Below are 19,597 nucleotides of genomic sequence, written 5' to 3'. Positions count from 1 at the left end.
TGCCCATGCGATTACATGAAGTAATAAAACAAAAGGGTCAACCGACAAAATATTAATATTATGATAACATGATTAAAAAGGTTTTCATTTCATATAAAATTAATGTAATTCATTCACTGTCTGAATATTTTTGCGACGTAGGATTTTGTCACAATCTTGTTTATCACTTATTATACAAAAAACCATGTGGAATAAATAAACAAAATTTATGTTTCTACTTACTTTAAGAAGTGCTTTATTATATGAGAAAACAATTGATTCAATAATGCTATCTTAAACAATAAAAAGAAGCAATAATTCTTCTAACAATATGGTGTCCGAATATTAATGCGAGTCACTGTAAATATAGTGTACGAACACTTAACATGATTATTTCCGTACTTGGAATGTCTTTTGTATTCAAATGTTATTAGATTGCGCACTTAACTGTATTCATAGCAAAATTGATTTATTGAGACTATAAGTATAAGGAGTATATCTGTGTTTAATTCTTGCACGCAGGAATTTCTAAATACATATGTACATATGTATATGTTTCCAACATATATTATTGGATAGTTATTAACCTAAAATAGTCAAAAGTATATAATCCAAAATACTGGGTCAAAATAATTTTAGTGGACATGGTTTAGCAAAATGATTTCATTCGTCTTACCCTTTTAATAAAAATAATATAAAATAATAATATAATATATAATGATATGAATGATATAAATAATATGAATAAAGTAATATAATAATATAAATTATATAAATAATATTAATAATAATAATACATTAATAATATATTTAGTATGAATTAAAATGAGTTACAGAAATATTGCTAATTCATCAAAGTATAGTAATTGCATACTTTATATTAATTAACATACATTCAATACCGTCACTACGCGGGCGTTTTTCCGGCGTTAAATCGTAATGAGCTTCAGCGAAAGTTTAATCTATTATGCACAAGAGTACGCAGATTTCTTTCATAATTAAAAAGTTTAAGGAATTAGCACGGTGACGTGAAAAGGAGGGTTTTAATTAAAACTGCCAAAGCTATCTCTATTGTCAATTGATATTGTTTCATTTCGTGGAGTATTGTTTCGTGATGGAATAATTCAAGAATTTGATAATTCCTGTTCCATCGGAAATGCTTTACTCATTCTAACGTAATCAGAAGAACGGAAAAGCTGTCGCAGAATCGGACAGAACGTAAAACAGATTAAAATGCTTACAATATTTCAAGCAATGTGTTTACAGTCCGAGAGAAGACTTGTTGATTATTGTGCCTTTCACTTAATTAAATAGTTCAAGTAACTTATTAATTTTTTCTCTTTTATTTAATCGTACCTTTCGAAGTGAACTGGTTAATTGAAGAATATTCTGCAACAAGAATGTTAGCAATCCGCAACAATCGAAGAATATCGATTAATCTACGGACATTGTTACAATTGGACTGTGAATTTTATGCATTTTGATATAATTGGATTTGTATTAAATGATGTAATTATAACAGTAATACAATCTTTACTATAATAATTTGTTCGTATTGACATACGGAACCAAAACTAATATAATAAAAAAACGATAAATTACAACTGAGGTTTCAACAAATAAATTTATATGCGGATATTGTCTCTTGTGATTAATGTAAACGATTTTTATTACAAATTTTTGTTATTATTATTATTATTATTATTATTATTATTGTCAATATGTTACAATTATTATTATTATCATTGTAATTGAAGTAAAAAGATACTGCCTCCATGCGCAATATTAAAAATGATTACTTACATACTCTTTAATCATACGCATTCAATAGGAAATATTAATATGTCACGATCCTAATGGACTATCAAATATAATATCTATAATTGAAGATATTGTGTAAAGTTATTGCAATATTAGTAATACATAACATAACATCCATGGAGCTTGCAACTTTGTATTACTAAATTGTTTGGATATCTCACAATGCATTTAATGAATTGCGTTAGCAATTCGCGAACGCGTTAAAACAATTTCGGAAGTATTTTGATAAAATTTGAAACAGAAATTTTAGAAATTTGTGTAACAGCATATATATAAAACATTAGTTTCGTGAGCAATAACTTCCCGTTTCAGGTACATGGCCATCATGAGGCCTATGAAGCATCGTATATCTCGAAAAATAACAGTGATTACTATGATTGTAATATGGACAATCGCTTCGGCACTGGCTCTGCCGTGTATCTTATACTCGACGACCACATTAAGGAGGTAGTCACAGTCATACATTATTTCTAGTCATATTTTTGCCGAAACCTGTTAAAAGTTTGTGTAAATTTCTTAAATTAGTTGCAAGAAAGCTTCACGTTTAATTGTTTCATTTATTTTTGCTTGACTCTGTAGACTGTATTAGTTGCAAACCGTTTATTCAGAAACATGTAGATATTGAAAATACGCTGAAACGGGCGATGATTCTATGTAATGAATAAATTCAAGGGTAGAACGAAATTTGTTAGTGATTTTCGAGAAACTTGATTTTCAAAGTACGGTAAGGCACTTTTCTCACTTATGGTGGACAGAAAAGCGTTGCTGTCAATTTTGAAGGTTACATATTCTCCGTTGAACGCTTTTCGTACAAGATTTTTCACTTTTACTCCGTAAGAAATGCATCGGTTTTGAATTTTACTAGAAAATATATAGTGAGTGACGTTAATATTTAGACACCTTTTAAAATGCAATAACATTTTTAATATTTGTTTAGATGCCTGACTGGCTAATTTACTAGGCAATGAGTTAATACACAACGAGAGAGAAAAGAAAATTAAAAATTGATGTTTCCCAATGTTTTTACTTTAGCTTATAAAGAAACTTAAATGTTTCGTTTCAAATTTAATTTTAAATTTAAACAATTTTTGTAAAAATGTTTTTACTTAATCACTCCTCAGTCAAACATCCAGAGACAATTCAAGTCATTTGATCCAGTATTAAAAAAGTTATTGCATTTTAAAAGGTGTCCGAATATTATTGGTACTCACTGTATACCGAAATGCGAACCAGTTGCAATTACTTTCAGAAATGGAATCAGAATTCATAACTGAAAAGGAGCCTCCAATGGAATCAATACATAAACTCTAGTTGTGGAAATTGTTCGAATTTTGTGGCACACTTAAGTGGCCAGTCTTAAAAGTGGGGGTCGTCACATGTGTTTCTCATTACTTAGTGCACGGCGACGCAGCTGTGCGAAATTTACCAGCTGTGATATACTGGAGGCTATATTGTTTTTATGTCGAAAAGCAGTATCGAATTATCTTGGGCTTTTTGAGTATTGATGCTAAGCCATGCAATCAATCGTCACCATAGTCATTTTAACATTTTGAAAATTGCGTGCCTTAAACAAGTTCCCTCGAGAAAACCGTAATTTCTTTTAGAAAATGATTATACCAAATTTGTATATATGGAACGATATTGGGTGTGTTATAAAATATTCTAAATATATCAAGTAAATATATCAATCTAAATATCACAATCTAAATATATCAATATACAATAATGTAGGATACTTTTTATATGTTGCTTTATGAAAAATCATCGCCTTCCCATGTCTATCAACGGCCCCGAGTCAATGTTTTATTACGCAAAATTTTGTATGTTGCATTTTTATTTTAAATGAAAGATACTTTTTTCATAAGTGCGTTTTTTTCATTAATCCTAGAATGATGAGGTAAAGTCATCGAAATCTCTGAATTGTACTTTGACATTTGATATACATTTTTAATGCACAACAATACAAGATATCTAAGTAAGTGAACTGTTACATTGTTTATATATTGCTTACATATTTATGCAATTTTATTAGCTAGTATACTTACTGTAATCACGTAGATATTTCTTTTAAATATCTTTATCTCACTTTTGTGGATAACAAAAATTACTGTATATTAATTTCGATTACCGTAAATAGCGAATATCAAGAACATCGTTCCTTAATTACAGGTATTCCAATGGAAGGACTAGAATTGTATGTTGCTTATTGTGGCCAGACGGAGATTATCTGCGTAGCAAAATCGGGTACACGTAAGTATTTGCATATATGTACGGAGTAAATTACAACGTTATAATTGCTAATGTGGAAACGTTTACACAAAACGTCGATGAATTAATTATCGAAATATGAAATGACAAGAACGCGTACGATCATGTTTAATTTGCTATTAGGTTATGCAATTACTAATTAATAACTACTGTTTGCTATTTATTGAAGGTAACGATGTCATATCAATCATTTCAAGTAATTTTGCAGATCAAATGAAACCAGAAATTGTTGACAGAATTCCTATTACCGAATTGGGATCAAATTTACTTTACACGAAAATCAAGAACCATGATTTCATAAACAAATCATTCAAACGAAAGAGAACCATGTTTCATATATAGGGTGGACCAGGAAGATTTAGCACTTGAACATCTGTTATTTATGGAGATACGAAGAATCTTTACTATCGGAAATATTTCAGTATAATCACCTTCATTTCCTCAACACTTTAGCTGCAACGCCAATCAACTGAAAAATTTCATAAATTAAGGTATTTTATTTAATTAAATTAAAATTGAAAAATTAAGTTGTACGACATCAATTACATTTTCAATATTCTTCCGGTTTGCGGATCCTAATAATTTTCAATTCTGAGCAAATAATTACGTCATCTATATATCGATGACATGGCAGTCAAAGTGTTAAATAAAATTATTATATTATTATATATTATTTATAATTATATTATTATATATTATTATATATTATTATATTCATTACTTGAAGCAGCACACCTATGTGTGTAAAAAAATTATTAATTCAGCATGATCTTACTTTCTTCTGAATTTATTAGAACTATTAACAAAACCACGTCTATATATATATATATATATATATACTTAACTTACATTTAATAAAATTTACTTACAAAATTTTGATTTATATTTACCGCCATATATATTTACCTTTATGTACTTAAATATTTCTGTCAATAAAGTTTATTCGTATCTTCAAAAATAATCGCTCTAAGAGCGGTATGTACATATATGGTAATTCAAGAACTTTTTGAATGTTCTGAATTGTCTTGCGGATTATTAGCACACGGATGCGACCTGTCTTTCGATATGAATTGGAACGGGAAACATCTCATTAACTTGATCACTGAGGTGTACGATCCAGTTGTGGTCACATAAAAATATTTTGCCATTTATTGGAGAGCCTTGTAATTAGATCAGTGTCTGTACAAAATTCGCAATATTAAAATCGCGAAGGTTTGAAAACTAAAAGCTGTGTTCTAATGAGCTTAGATTGCGTGGTTTATTTTATTTTAACAAACATTTTCTACATTTGAAAACTGCAGTATTATTATTACTTAAAATTATATATTTTTGTACTTTGCGTACCACATTCAATAAATTTAATTGTATGATTAACACTGTTAATGATGTTTGTCGTTCGTCGATACATTTCGTTAAATCAGTTGTTTAACACGTTGTGAACTACACAATCGAATTATCACAATTTAAATATGTAATAAATAATTGTATTAATGATAAAATGTCAAATGAAATGATTATAATCATATTCATGCTAACAATATACTTCTCACACGGGAATTCACCTGTAAGCAATATCTAATTACTTATACTTCTAACTGTTTGACCAATCTGCTTCCAAAAGCACTTCGTAAGAAACAGGACGAAAAATAGTTCAATTCTTTCTTTAAAAATCTTAATAAGTTCACAATAACTTGGAATTCATTTAATTGTATCACAGTTTTGATCTATTGATTTTTAACATAAATGCATAAAATCTGCTGTCTACTCATTAATCTTGTTGTTCGTGCAACAACTAGCCACTTAATTTAATCGTAAAAGAATTCAGAAATCAAATGACTATTTATAGTCTGGATCAAAGTACATCCGAGCGCCGCTATTGACAGTTCAATGTCTCTTTTTATAGAGACTATTACAGGTGTTGCGTCAGGCACGACTGCTGCTGAATGTTTCACCTACTTGAATGACTTTGATAGTTCTAATTGCATGTGTGATCCCGAGATAGTAGATTCAGTATGAGAAAGGGAATACATAAACTCCCTCCGGATTGAATACGCATTATATATTATAGCAACTTAATAATAGCAACTTGAAAATACATAGGCGTTTAACAAACACTTGAATACAGGATACACAATACATTTTGCACGTACCAATATTTATTAAAATTGAGATATTAAAAATTCCAATTTATCCGCGTTTTCAATAATAAATTGCAGTATGCATACGTACGTGCATATAAAACTATCTTAATAGTTTACAGAAAAATAAAATTTAAAAAAAGGAACTTAGATGTATCGTATTTTAACATTTTAAGTATCACCTAATTTGTTTAAATTTCAGGAAACTGTTAAAATTAAAATTGTAGTACAAGTCGCGTGACTCAATTTCATATGCATAAAATGCAATAAATCATACATATAAAATGGAAATACTGTAAGTCAGAAGAGCTGTTTTGAATTTAGAGTTAAAATGGCTTCGAATTTAAAGGCTTTTCTTCTAAACACGTACAAGCTTACAGACAATTGTCTACTGTGCTGCTATCAGAAACGACCTACGTGCGAAACGACCATGCTGGAAAGAACTGAATCGGGCGATTACTGTATGCAAACTTTGCTGTAAACTGTCTATACTGCTGTATATGCAATGTCGGTAAATGTGTACGAGACACGAGATTGTGGTATAAGTAGAAACTGTTTTGTTGAAACTGTTCATAGGAAGAAAACGATAAAACAATTTATCAATGTGTAATTGTATTCCAATTGTATAAAAATGGTTTTATATTTAAGAGTTTATGTAAGTGTCTCGCGCGTAAAGAACGAAAATTTCAATACCTTTTGCAGTAGCAGGATTGGCAGTACTTGTTTCATATTTAAAAATAGTTTGTTAAGAAATAATCTAGGTCATAAACTCATTTTATCCTACGTTCTCTATTTACTATAAAAGGGGTATCAAATAAAGAATTGCAAACTGTTTTCTCAAATTATAATAAAGATATCGACTTCACTTTTTAACAATGGAACTACCAAATCCGTAAAAATGACTGGTTTCTTAATTTTTCTTTCACAGTTATAAAAATTACAGAAACGTTCCTATGAAACACTTTTTGTTAATCGGCTTTATTGAAGCCTATGGTATAATAGAAATCATACAAAGTTTGAATAAATCCAATCGTTTAGGAATCGGTAGCTGTAGTGTTACTGGAAAACAGATCATGCTTTGTGGTACTGAAAAATTAATCTTTAAGTATCTAGAAATTTTTTCGAGACAACTGTAGTAAAATCTTTTTTATTGTGCATAGTTCGAGAGCTGTAGTTAAAACACTATTTTATAATAGAGTTACACATCAAAAGATTAGACTCTTGTACTATTTAATATAAAAAAGGAAAAGAAATTGATACGTACACCATATTTTAAGAATGCAATTTGTAACAATTTACTTGGCACACCCTGTATATAAGTAATACAACTGTACTTCGGCATCCATCACTCTAGACACTCTTGTCGGGAAAGCATAATTTATGGTTACAGACTACTTCGCTTCTTTCTACCTTCATGACATAATGCTTTCTGTTCCAGGTATGATATAGTATTCCTGAGTTTAACATACTTGATTCCGATGTCATTAATGGCGGTATGCTACGCACTAATGGGCCGCAAACTGTGGATCACAGAATCCATAGGAGAACTCACGCAGTATCAGAAGAACTCGATCAAGTCTAAACGCAAGGTAAAAAGATTTAAAAGGATCTTACTTGTTAGATGACTAAAGCTTTCAAGCCAGTTTGTGATAAATGCTTACATCACAGCTTTTATAGTACTATGTACTTTGTGAATTTTAATAATATTGGGTGTTCCGTGACGAACCCAACAAATGTCATGAGAATGATTAAAAAGGTCACTCTATAAGATTATATTGTATGAGATATAGGTCAAGTCAACTGTAGATCCGTCAAATGTAGATCCGTCTGGAGTTAAAAATGATTTTGATTGTATTCAATGCAAACCATCAATGAAAGGATTTGTACTTGCGAGTACAATGTCAGTAGTATAGGACACTATCAAATATAATTTTACACACATTTAAATAATTAAGCAAACTTTAAGCAGACTAGATGCTGATTGTATTATATTTTTTATTTGAAATAAATTTCTGGACGCAAAGATATAATATTCTGTTTGTATCACAGAACACCTTGTATGCAATTTCTCCTAAAATGTTTACATAGATGACACAAATAAATAATACAGTATAAGAATAGTATACCTGAAAAATTTGAATAAAGCTTGTTGACTAGGATTCCAATTTGAGCTGGTCATCATTCCTGGTTAATCTCAAACAGAAACAACACTAACAGTGTTAATATTTTCAAAAAAAAATAAGTAATATGTACGCACTGTTTACAGGTTGTAAAGATGTTTATCACAGTGGTTGCAATATTTGCAATTTGTTGGTTGCCTTATCAAGGATTTTTCATTTTTATTTACCATCACAGACATCTTACAAAAAGCAGCTATGTTCAGCATATTTATTTAGGATTCTACTGGCTTGCTATGTCAAATGCCATGGTAAACCCTATTATATACTACTGGTTGAATATTAGGTGAGTTTGTCTATTATGGATCTTGTTAGTTTTGCTAGTTTGCCTTTATTCTTATTTAACGTCCATTATTTGTTATACCTTATTTTAATATAAAATATTTCACAATCAGATATATTTATCCATTGAGTAAATATATAAACTTAATATTACCTGTTACGTATGCATATATAAATAAATTAATAACATTAAAATGTTATTGTATTCAACGTTGTATGAAACTGTACAATTAGATTGTTAAATTTATTTCCAGTATATAAAAAAGGCAGAGGAATTGAAAAAATTTTTGCATTTGTCAGATTTCAAATTATAATTTAGGAAGTAACATTTAATAAATGTTCTCACATTGCAAAATTAAAAAATGTTTGATACTTCACTGTGGTATTTTACAAACTAGAAGGGTGGGGGGTTGAAAACATTGGAACCTCCAGATTATCACAATTTCCTTTTAAAGGACATTAATGGTCATAATTGCTGTTTACGCACGCGTTCGTTATATATTCAGTTCACAGAAAATTGCTTGATCATCGAATATAATAGCTAATTTACATTTGAATAGGTAAATTGGACACATTATATGTGAATATATTATTCCACTGAATGATTTTCTGGTTAGATTTTAAATATCTGCACTTACCGTATTTATTTAAAAAAATATTTGATGCTTTCACCTAGGTTTATTTTAAACAAAAATATGACATATTTATTTGTTGTCTACCTGTGAGTGTACACATACAGCGGTATGCAATTAGTTTTACTTTTCCAACATAGTAAATAAATGATTAAATTATTAAATTAATTATTAAATTATTTAAGTATTATGTAAATAAATTATTATTACAAATACAATAAATATTTCTCAGAACATTTGAATTAGCGTAATTACTAAATAAAAGTGGAATGTATTTTACAGGTTTCGAATATATTTCCAACTTATAATTTGTAAATGCTGTTGCCCAATGATTCAAAGAAATCTTGAGGATCGCCACACACAACAGTTGGTGGAATGTCAGCGGTCCGAGGTAATTCCCTGTAACTCAAGTAAGTCATTTAAATGATTTATTTACTTATTAATATCAGTCGATTTGGATAATATTATAGATTCAGTTCTCTTTATTTAATTCAATACCAGCCTGTTTGTTATAAAAGTTTATTTTATATTATGGAAATGAAAAAACTGTATTAATAACACGATTTTATAAAAACTTGTATGGTTTAATTAGCTGAGTTTTTAGCGGTAGATAACATCGTACGATATCACGCTTCGCAGATAATTAAATTCCTCGGCAAATCATAGACTTAAATAAAACTGAGATCAAATTGTACGAAAAGTAAATTTTGAATTTATCTTGAATGTTTCAAGCGTTAGCTTGATGTAAATGCAGAACAATAACTGTTCTATAATGATTTAATTGAAACAATTTACTTTCAGGACGTTTTAAATTATCCTCAATCCGGTGGAAAAACAGTATGGGCGACAGTCAAATACAAAATCTTCGAACGCGATCGATTGTCGAAAAAAACCGGTCTTCTCAAGACGCTACCACTGTCTAAACCGTAAAACAGTAATGAATAAGTATTATTATTATTGTTAAATATAAAATATATAAATGCGATTACAGTTGGTGATAATGATATTGTTAGTAATTAAGAGTCGCGCTAATAAATTTTTGTACATACGGAGTCATATTGTTAATACTTATAACAATTGTTTTCTTATGAAAGTTCAATTAAATAATATATTGAAATAAATGTTATGCATACACTAACCAACTGCTCCTTGAATTTTATGTTGCTGACAGTTCGTATTTCAATTATGGAACTCTTGTTCATGTGCATTAGTGAAAAATTTAAGTGGATTATGACTTTACAAAATTTTATGAGCAATGAGAATCCATACTTAAAGGATTAAATGTGTTAAGCATTTATTATAAAATTATAAATGTTTTTCATTTCGTTGCACTAAGTAAATATTTTTCTACATGAAACGTTCACTTTGTATGTTGTATATTTACATGATAAGTGATAATAAAAGAAGTTTCATTTTTGTTTATTGGAAATATTAAATTCTGATATTTCACATTTCATGTTTCAAATGAAATATTACGCATTTTTAACTAATAATTTTAGTGAGAATCTTTTTATCTGAAATGTATGATTATTCGATGTAAAATGAAAGTGTTCATTGATCATTATGTGAAATATTGTGTACATGATGCAAAGACTTTTAATCTTACCTCATTGTTTCAACCCATTTATTGCCACTTGAAAAGTCAAGTTGTACGATATTAATTGCTTTATCAACATTCTTACGTCTTCCGGAATCCAATAAAACTAGTAACATATAATTGGGTAGTGTAGTTACTGTGTTAGTGTTACTGTAAGATGACCAGTTGCTGTGCATTTGGTTAGTTATGGAGGGAATTTAGTATGTTTTATTCGATAAATATAAAGTTAATTATGCCCCAAAAAACCCAAAGGTACAACAATTGGTCAGCTCGTAGTAACCGACTTCACTACCTTACATCAGTGTAGAAATTAATTTTGTAATCTGTGGAAATAATTTCGTCGCCCGCATAGGGGTAATGTAACAGTCAAAGTGTTAAACGTTATGTTCACAAAAACGCGGTGGCAGTATACATTTTTCTAAATCAATTATAGAGTAGGTGTCAAGAAATCATTTCTCCATCAATTTTCCATAAAACTGTGGTAGTTGTAAAAGCTTTATTTATAATTTATGTACAGTCAAATCATTTGAACTACTTTATTTAGCCTGTAGATGTGCCAAACGTTGGTAATCCGTAGAAAAATATTTTCAGACATATGAAATTAAATTCTGAAGAAATGTTACGTTTAGAAGCGTTCTCCTTTGAATTGTCAGCTCTCATGATTAACAAACTAACGCATGAACGTACGTATATATGTGTTTCGTGGTCCATTCTCGAGGAGAGTTCAGTCTGTATCAACATTGGACCAGGAAACCAAAAGAAGACGAGAATTAAAACTGCACAAAGAACCGAGTGTTACATCTATCCACATTATTTTTTGAAAATACAATACAATCGAGTCGATTAACGTAATCCATCGAAAACATTTACAGCTATTTAATATCACGTGGTTACGACGTCTTCTCGTTAAGAAACTCGTGGCTGGTGGCGTTTTGATTCGACAAAACGGTTCCATCTGAGAGTAGCTTGGGTATTACGACGACTTCGAGAAATCGTAGTACAGTATTCTCTCCATAATTGGCGAAAATGTGACACTCATATTAATTCAAACGAAGCTAAAGACTGTGACTTTCCTAACTTTTTATTCCTTTTTACGAAACCTTTACTGTCATGTTCACCTCGATTCAAGTTTCGCACATCAACTTATTACACAAATGACATAGTCGTAATTATATCGTGTTTGGTGTTATTTTAATCAGTGAAACGTAACGAATGCAATGGTAAAAGTTTCGTTGATGAAGAACCAAATATATAAAGAATATTGATTTTTTAATTTAAAATTTCTCTACATTCGGAATACCAGAAAAATATAGTAGTTCTACCATAACTGTTACACGGCAGACTTGAAATTTTGACAATTATCGAGGAAATATTGTGAAACGAGCAACGAGCCTCTTATCGAGAAAACGTCGTGATACAAAATTGTTCGCATTACTTAGACAAGTCAATTGAAGCGGATGATCTGGAAGGACGAACGTTCTACGAATAAACAACAAGGACAACTCGATTCCAGTTGTCGACCAGTTAGTTACATTGATGTGTCTTCGATTGATCTATCTAATAAAATGTAACGAGTCTTACGAAGAGTCTCTAGAAACACTTTCTGCATAATGGAGTTAGAGCACATGGGTTAATAGTAGAAAATATCGAAGCGTCCGCATGCATACTTGAAGATTGTGTACGCTGGTTTCTTTTCCTCTAGGAAAATCGATTCTCTCTGGAGAGTCGCGCGGGAGAAAATTAGGATCGGAGGTATCCCTTTGGAACTTTGTTTTCACGAAGCAACATCCTCATCGAAACTGAAGCTATTCTGCGGATCCGCGGTCCAGCCGCTATCTCGTTCGTTTCTTTTCCTTTTGTGTCTTTCCTCGTTCACGTTTAATCACTATGTCGAACGTTTACACTTTCACGTGATTGTTCCTTACGTTGGTTCGTAGAAATGCGAATGGAACGCGCGCGTCCAAAGCTAATTTGAAACTCGAAATCCCTGTCCGGCAGTCGAGTGGCATCCTCAAAATGTCATTGACGTGCGCGCAGCATCGTGTCTTTCGACGTTCTTCGAAGAAACGTAAACGCACAGAAAAGGAATCACAATTTTCAGTGAATTCGGTGTGTGGAAGTTAAAACAGTATAGGACGCCGACTCGTTCCACTACTTGAGAAATGAATCCACCGTCACTTCTCAATCGGAAACGTCCTTTGCGTGCACAGTCAGCGCATTCGATTCGTTCGTTCCTTTGGAAATTCAGTGGTAGTTTTATCGTTTTCACGGCAGTGACAGCGATACATAAATACATTTAAATACATTTAAAATGTTTACGTATATATTAACTACAAGACACTAAAAATTTCAATTGTCCAAATAAAATCGACTTCAATTATCTCTAAAAAATGTTGCCTCAGTATAGTTTTCATTGCATTAATTCTGCGAACAATTATTCAATACGAGTGTATTGACAACAAGTATTCAATTTTTGTAACAAATAAAATTCGAAAATTTACACTCAAATTATGTTCCTCTAAAAATGGAAGACTACATTTTTATAATGGAATCATAGTATTTTAGTCAGACAGATATAATCTGTATTCATAAAATTAAAACGTTTTATAAGATAAATAAAGCTTACTGGAGAACGAATCGAATAAGCCGAGTGTGCTTATAGTTAAAAACGAAAAAAAAACAGCTAACTTCGATTTCTAATAACAAATATAATGGTATGGATCAACTTCTTCTAGATAACAGATCAATTTTTAAACGGACGGACTAGAATCTCAACATATGCCGTCATTATTCAAGTCTACTTAGAAAGGAATGCGCGTAGCTACTATGAGGAATATCACAAAGTATTAGAAACGATATTTTATTGTGTCAATAAACGGTATGATTGTCATTCTCACAGTGTTCAGTTTCTTAATAGTTTCGGCGGTCACTTTAAACGTGTACATGTCGCTCGAAGTAATAACTCATTCATATTGCTTATCATAACGTTATTGACAATACTTGTCTCACTCGAAGGATCAATTAGGAAAGGACAACGCTATGTTTTGGATGGTATTTTGGACTTGAAAGCATAATACGATTTCTTTGCTAGCAGAAGTAAGTCGAAAAAAGAGAAAAGAGGTTCGCACTTCATTTTTATTCCTTCAAACAGGCTGGAAATTCTACTTTTTCGACTTAATTTAGCATGAAACCTTCAACAAAATCTTCCCCCTGGTTCTACTATTATCCGAGACATCCCGTTTATCTGTGAGAAGCTCTAATTAGGTGAGACCACTTTAAGAAATGCACTATAATTTCAGAAATATCGACAAAAATTTATAATTCGGAATGCTTTGGAGTATTTGATCAACTTGTGTAGACAAATTAAAAGGCTCTTAGGAATATGGACATTTTTTAAAAACTTGTATCTTGAAATATTCGACTTCAAAGTTTTGTTTCATTAGAAAACCGTAACACCGACACAACTAAATCCTCGTGTTTGCTATCCAATTACTACGTTTAAAGTTGGTAATTTGTTGGCATGTACAGGTAAATCTATAGTTTCTGAAAGTGCAATTCAAAAGGCCATTTTTTGAGGAACGTCCATATTCTTAAGAGCCCTTCAATTATAGTCTTGAAAATAGAAGTATGCAGTTCGTGACTTTCTCTTGCCATGTCAAAGTAAAACTGGTTAAACTAGTCTGAAAACTGAATTGAATAATTGCAGTTGACGTGCGTTTTGCGTCACGCAAAAGTCCCTCGCAACCATCAGCGTGTGGTCTAACGTTTCAGAATCATTCGTCATTGAGGAACTAGTGGTCCATGTGTGTGTGTGACGCAGTTTGGAAAATAATTCTTAATTCAGTCGAGATTTAATAGTAAACCTATTTTTACATTATCATTATTTAGATCGTACGATAAAGGTAGATTATTATGATACACATGGAATCAGCTTTTCGCGTGGAATTGTTGAAAAAATCGTGAACTTCATGCAGTTCGTAGAATAAGTGGATGGTAAATAGGTGCAATTCGTAGAATAAGTGAATGGTTGATAGGTGTAATTTGTAGAATAAGTGAATGGTTGATAGGTGCAATTTGTAGAATTGCGCTAGTTGCGTGTAGAAAAATGGAATGTAAATTTAGGTTTCCAAATTATAATGGAATTCAGCATACGAAGAGTTTCGTAAGGAGTTAAATGGAATGACTTTGACGTAAGAGCTACAAGATGAATAGTAGAAGAAGGATTCGACCTGGATGCTAACAATAAATGGAGCCTGGAATAGCAACTGAATTTGCGTTTTATGTAGACCGAATTTAGAAGCTCCTGCACGACCTATATTAATCACACATTATGTACGAGGAGGTAGGAACGCCTAAAATAAAATTTGTTTTCATAGTCGTACGTTCTTTGGTATTCATTGAGGATATTCAAAAATTTTAATGATTGCTTAAGCAACAAAGAATGGACTAAAAAAGGTTACTTGCGTCTTATAAGTAAACTGCGGATCTTTATGCAAAATAAGAATTGTCTAAGTTAATTGTAAGAGACACAAGTTAGATGGAAATGTTTCTCCACTTTTAATAACTGTAATAATTGAAAATAATATAACTGCGTACTTGTATTCTTTTTAATGTTATTACAATTTGGTGTCTGATCTGTTCATCTTTGTCGTATATGCATGAAGCCGGTAGTCTACTTATAGAAATTCATTTCGAAACGAACCTAAAAACTATGGAATCACAGGAAATGGTGACGAAGTTAAATGTTTAATTGAAGACTGCTTTATGAAATCTCGAATCTAGACAGGATTTTCTACAAATATTCCAAACTCTTTCTCGAAAATGATATCTTGAAGAATAATACTCGAATGCCAATGCTTAAGAGACAGGCGGCAAGAATGCATATTTTTTCAACACTCGATGCTTTTGTCATCCATGAGAAAGAAACAATATTTCGATCAGTTGGCAATCGATACACAGAGTTGTACTGTCACGATATGAAACTGTGACGAACATGGCACCGTCCATTGTAAAAGTGGTCTCGTGACCGCAACGTAAAGAATTACGAGACATTGAACGATGCAATATGACTAAGGGCGAGGTAGCCTATAATATTCGTCTATTTGAAAGGACCTTTCCTTCCGTGAATATACTAGATGGCGACAGTCGAGATAAATTGCTGACAGAGGTAGAAAGGATGGCGTTAACAGTGATATAGCCATCCTTACGGGCGACACAGAAATTACGGTAATAGATTGGAGCGAAACTGCTTCTATCTTGCCTGCGAATGGCTGCTCGTTTGTTACTTCCCCGGCCATAGTAAAAGGAAAGGAGTGGAAGATTAAAAGAGAAGTAGGACGAAACGGAATGTGTGCAAATTGATGAAGGCTGTCGTCCTCTTCCTTCTTGGAGAGAGGATAACGCGATGCAAACACGTTTGTTTCGTGAGAAGACTGCCGGAAATACAATTAGACCTTCTTGTCGCGTGTGAATGAACAACTGTCATGTGTAAAATCATTACTGTTACGATATTCATATTATCAACGGAAATAGTATTGTAAATTTATTATTAGACATGTTTAAGGATTCATGTTCTCCAAGCTTGTGAATGAAAATGTACACTAGTCTCCACTTGGCAGGTTCATTAAGATGATTTGTTCGGTTATTGTTCTTCGTCATTATTATGCTTTGAGAACTGTAACATGGTGGGAAAGTAATTGCGATTTTCATAGTTTTAATCTCAGTTGTCTGGTTTACGATAAATTATTATTTTAATATGCGGACAGTTCGCTCTAACGATATGTACAAATGGCTTTTGCTTTCACTGTATTACGACGACCATGTCTTTGCATTAAAGGTAGAAATTTGTTTTAATTCTGCCGTTTAAAAATGTTGTGCACAAGCTTAATGACTCTGCGATACGTGTTTAGAGAAAACATGATAATAGACGCGGACCGCGTCACGCACATAATTGAAAAAGCCTCTTCTTATTGGAGGCAATGCTGAGAAGTCAAGTAGCAATAGAACAGAACGGAAGATACGAGCAGTTTCGAGAAATGAGGGTGATAACTCTGCAAATATGAGGGGAGAAAATGCGTTTATTAAGCGGGGACTACTGTGGCTACCATTTTTCCTGGCCAAGTAGAAGCTTCTCGTTGAGTACATACACTGTCGGACGAGTGTGTGACCGGAAACGAATATAGGGAGGGAACTAGAACAAAGGTAGACTGGAAGAGCAAACCTTAACCGTAGAATGAAAGCTGTTTAGGGTGCGGTCGGAATTGACACGAAGTTGGAATGTGAACTTCCATGTCCAATGTGATGATTGAGTAGAAAGGGGCAGAAGCTAAAATACGACACATAGTAAACACGAAACATGAAGTGCCGGCAATATTTTCGTGTGGGTGGAGACTTCTCTGTCGGCGATTGAAGCAAGCAAGAGGTAAATAAAAAATCTTATCTTATGTACACATGCATGCCAATATGAATAGATCTCTTGATTAAGGACTGCTTTTCTCATCTTATGAAAGAAGACAGCTCTACGTAATTGACGCTCAAACCATGATTCTGATAGTTTATCCATTTTTAGGGATGTTTGAATAAACAAAGAAAATATAAGGAATGCGAATCTCTTAAGGTCAACACTTAATACTGATTGTTATTTTAAAAATAGAATAACACATTGTTCACGCTGGCAACAAACTTATCATCGAGTTCTTTCAAGTCTATTTCAGATGATCTCACCTGAACCATAAGTTAGACAAAACATTTAGCTACTCGTTTGGTCTAAATAATTTGCTTTCAAGTCACACATACTCCATAAAACTTAGCATTGTTCTTCGAATAAAACGGTCTCCTTCCTTCACTTAAAGGAATAAGAAGCAAAAATTGATTATTTATAACGATAATATCATATTACTAAATAGCTAGGATGGGCACAATTTTGTTTGAATTGAAGACAACGAATGGAAACAGCTTTTTGATTCCTATCGAGTCTAGATATCCTTTTACTTTTCAGTTTGAAATTCCGATTTAATCGAAGAATAACAAGCAAAATCTGTGTATACAAACGTCGTTCGACACCTTTCGTTTAAATCAAAATCGTGCCCACCTCTGAAACGCGAGAAGATGCGACAAACGTTTGGAAGAACCGATTGCAAAGTGTCTTTCTAAAACATATTGGATTTTCAACGGATTTTCAAAATCGTTGATACACGATACTTTCTATCCCGACAGATTCTCTGATGATTGAAAGATGTTTTCCTTTGGTTGCATTTTATCGACGACATAGTCTACAAGAATGGCAGTGTGTACAAACACCGGCAACTTAAAGCTGCGTCTACACTGAGACAACATTAAACCATATTTTCTCGACTCTTGTTGCTGAACGTTTCAAAATATTTCCAATAAACATGTTTTCCACAATGAAGCACCATAATTCGAGAAAGATTTTAAGCTTTGCGTTCTATGTCGTTTCTAGACTAAATGACAAATTTTGTATATACTAGAGGAACATTTGTGTCCATTGACCCGTGTTATCGCGTGTTTCTTATTTTTCTTTGATCTTTAACAATTCGAACGGAAACGGGCAACATGCGCATTTGTCGCCGTCGACAAATTTTTTCATGAAATATGGAACGTCAACGAAATGGTCCTCGATGTTGCCTCAGTATATAAGCAGCTCGACAGTAACACCTGAATCGTCGCGATTGCTATTAAAAGGAAACGGTAAAATGTCCAATAAACTCGAAAGTAGGTTTGCGATCGATTATTCGGCCCTTCGTCGCTAATTATTGTGTTTCGATGGAGGGAACGCGTCGGCGAGTAATACAGGATCAATATGCCTAAGTGGCCCCAGTAACCGTTTTAACGACCAATTGGGGCTACGGAAAGTTATTGTGTACTTGTATGTTGTGGCAGTAGGTATCACGGCTGTAGGAGAGTTTACTTTGCGGTGAAATCGGCCACGTCCACCGTTTAGCCCCCACGGCTTCGCGTCGATCGACCATAAGGTCCCGATACGCTGTTTGCCCCTTGATTCGCCAGCTTCCGTTGTTTCTTCCTCAATTAACAAGCTGTAGAAAGATAGCCGAGACATTTCAGAACAGTCCGTCCCGATCCGCTCTCTCTCTTTCTCTTTCTCTCACGTTCTTCATGAGTTTTTTTCACTCTCGATCAACAGAACCGATTAGTATCGATCAAAACGAGATGCTACACAGCCGTGGGGGCTCTGGATTGTCAATGCCATTTCGCCTTCTGCGCGAATATGTCCGCTCGCAGATTCTGGGCGAAACAGATCCCTAGAATCTGAAAATAACATTCCGTTTACTTGATCTTGCAGGCGATTTCTCATTAAAGTAATTGAAATTTTTTGTATGAAAATAGTCGAGACATTTTATTGGCGGAAAATAAGATGGTTGCTTTTTTTTTTAACGATACAGCTTTTAGTGTCGTTTTGGTACAATTCTTTTTCCTTCACATCGATGATAGTAAAATTAAATATTTTAGAGCTTTATAGAACTCTATAACAAACTAATTTATTATTATAAAATATTTGAGAAATTGTAAAATTACACAATGCATGATTACTTTTCAATTCAGTGGAATTTATTATAGCAGGAAATATTTCTTAATATTTAGTGTTTAGATTCAGTTATAAAATTAAAAAAGAAATTGTATGGATATTAAATGTCGACATGTAAAATATCAAACACAATAGCAATT

General features: G+C 32.3%; 2 protein-coding genes across 5 annotated transcripts in view; one reads left to right on the top strand and one right to left on the bottom strand.

Moving 5' to 3' along the window:
- The window catches only part of LOC117219481 (tachykinin-like peptides receptor 86C), a 65,792-nt gene extending 55,357 nt beyond the window's left edge, over positions 1–10,435 (top strand). Inside the window, exons 3-8 of the mRNA XM_033468657.2 lie at positions 2,113–2,247; positions 3,970–4,050; positions 7,645–7,795; positions 8,473–8,669; positions 9,580–9,707; positions 10,099–10,435. Of these exons, the coding sequence (XP_033324548.1) occupies positions 2,113–2,247; positions 3,970–4,050; positions 7,645–7,795; positions 8,473–8,669; positions 9,580–9,707; positions 10,099–10,220 (814 nt within the window). The 3' untranslated portion in view covers positions 10,221–10,435. The remainder of the gene's footprint in view (positions 1–2,112; positions 2,248–3,969; positions 4,051–7,644; positions 7,796–8,472; positions 8,670–9,579; positions 9,708–10,098) is intronic.
- A 923-nt stretch (positions 10,436–11,358) lies between these two features.
- The window catches only part of Tsp26A (Tetraspanin 26A), a 39,135-nt gene continuing 30,896 nt past the window's right edge, over positions 11,359–19,597 (bottom strand). For all 4 annotated transcript variants that reach the window (XM_033468611.2, XM_033468615.2, XM_033468616.2 and 1 more), the window contains one exon: positions 11,359–19,180. In XM_033468611.2, coding sequence (XP_033324502.1) covers positions 19,112–19,180 — 69 coding nt within the window. In that variant the 3' untranslated portion in view covers positions 11,359–19,111. The remainder of the gene's footprint in view (positions 19,181–19,597) is intronic.

The sequence above is a fragment of the Megalopta genalis genome, chromosome 2 (genome assembly GCF_051020955.1).
Source record: "Megalopta genalis isolate 19385.01 chromosome 2, iyMegGena1_principal, whole genome shotgun sequence".
NCBI lineage: Eukaryota > Metazoa > Arthropoda > Insecta > Hymenoptera > Halictidae > Megalopta > Megalopta genalis.
The sequence above is the reverse complement of the archived record's forward strand: the minus strand, read 5'-3'. Positions and strand labels throughout refer to the sequence as shown.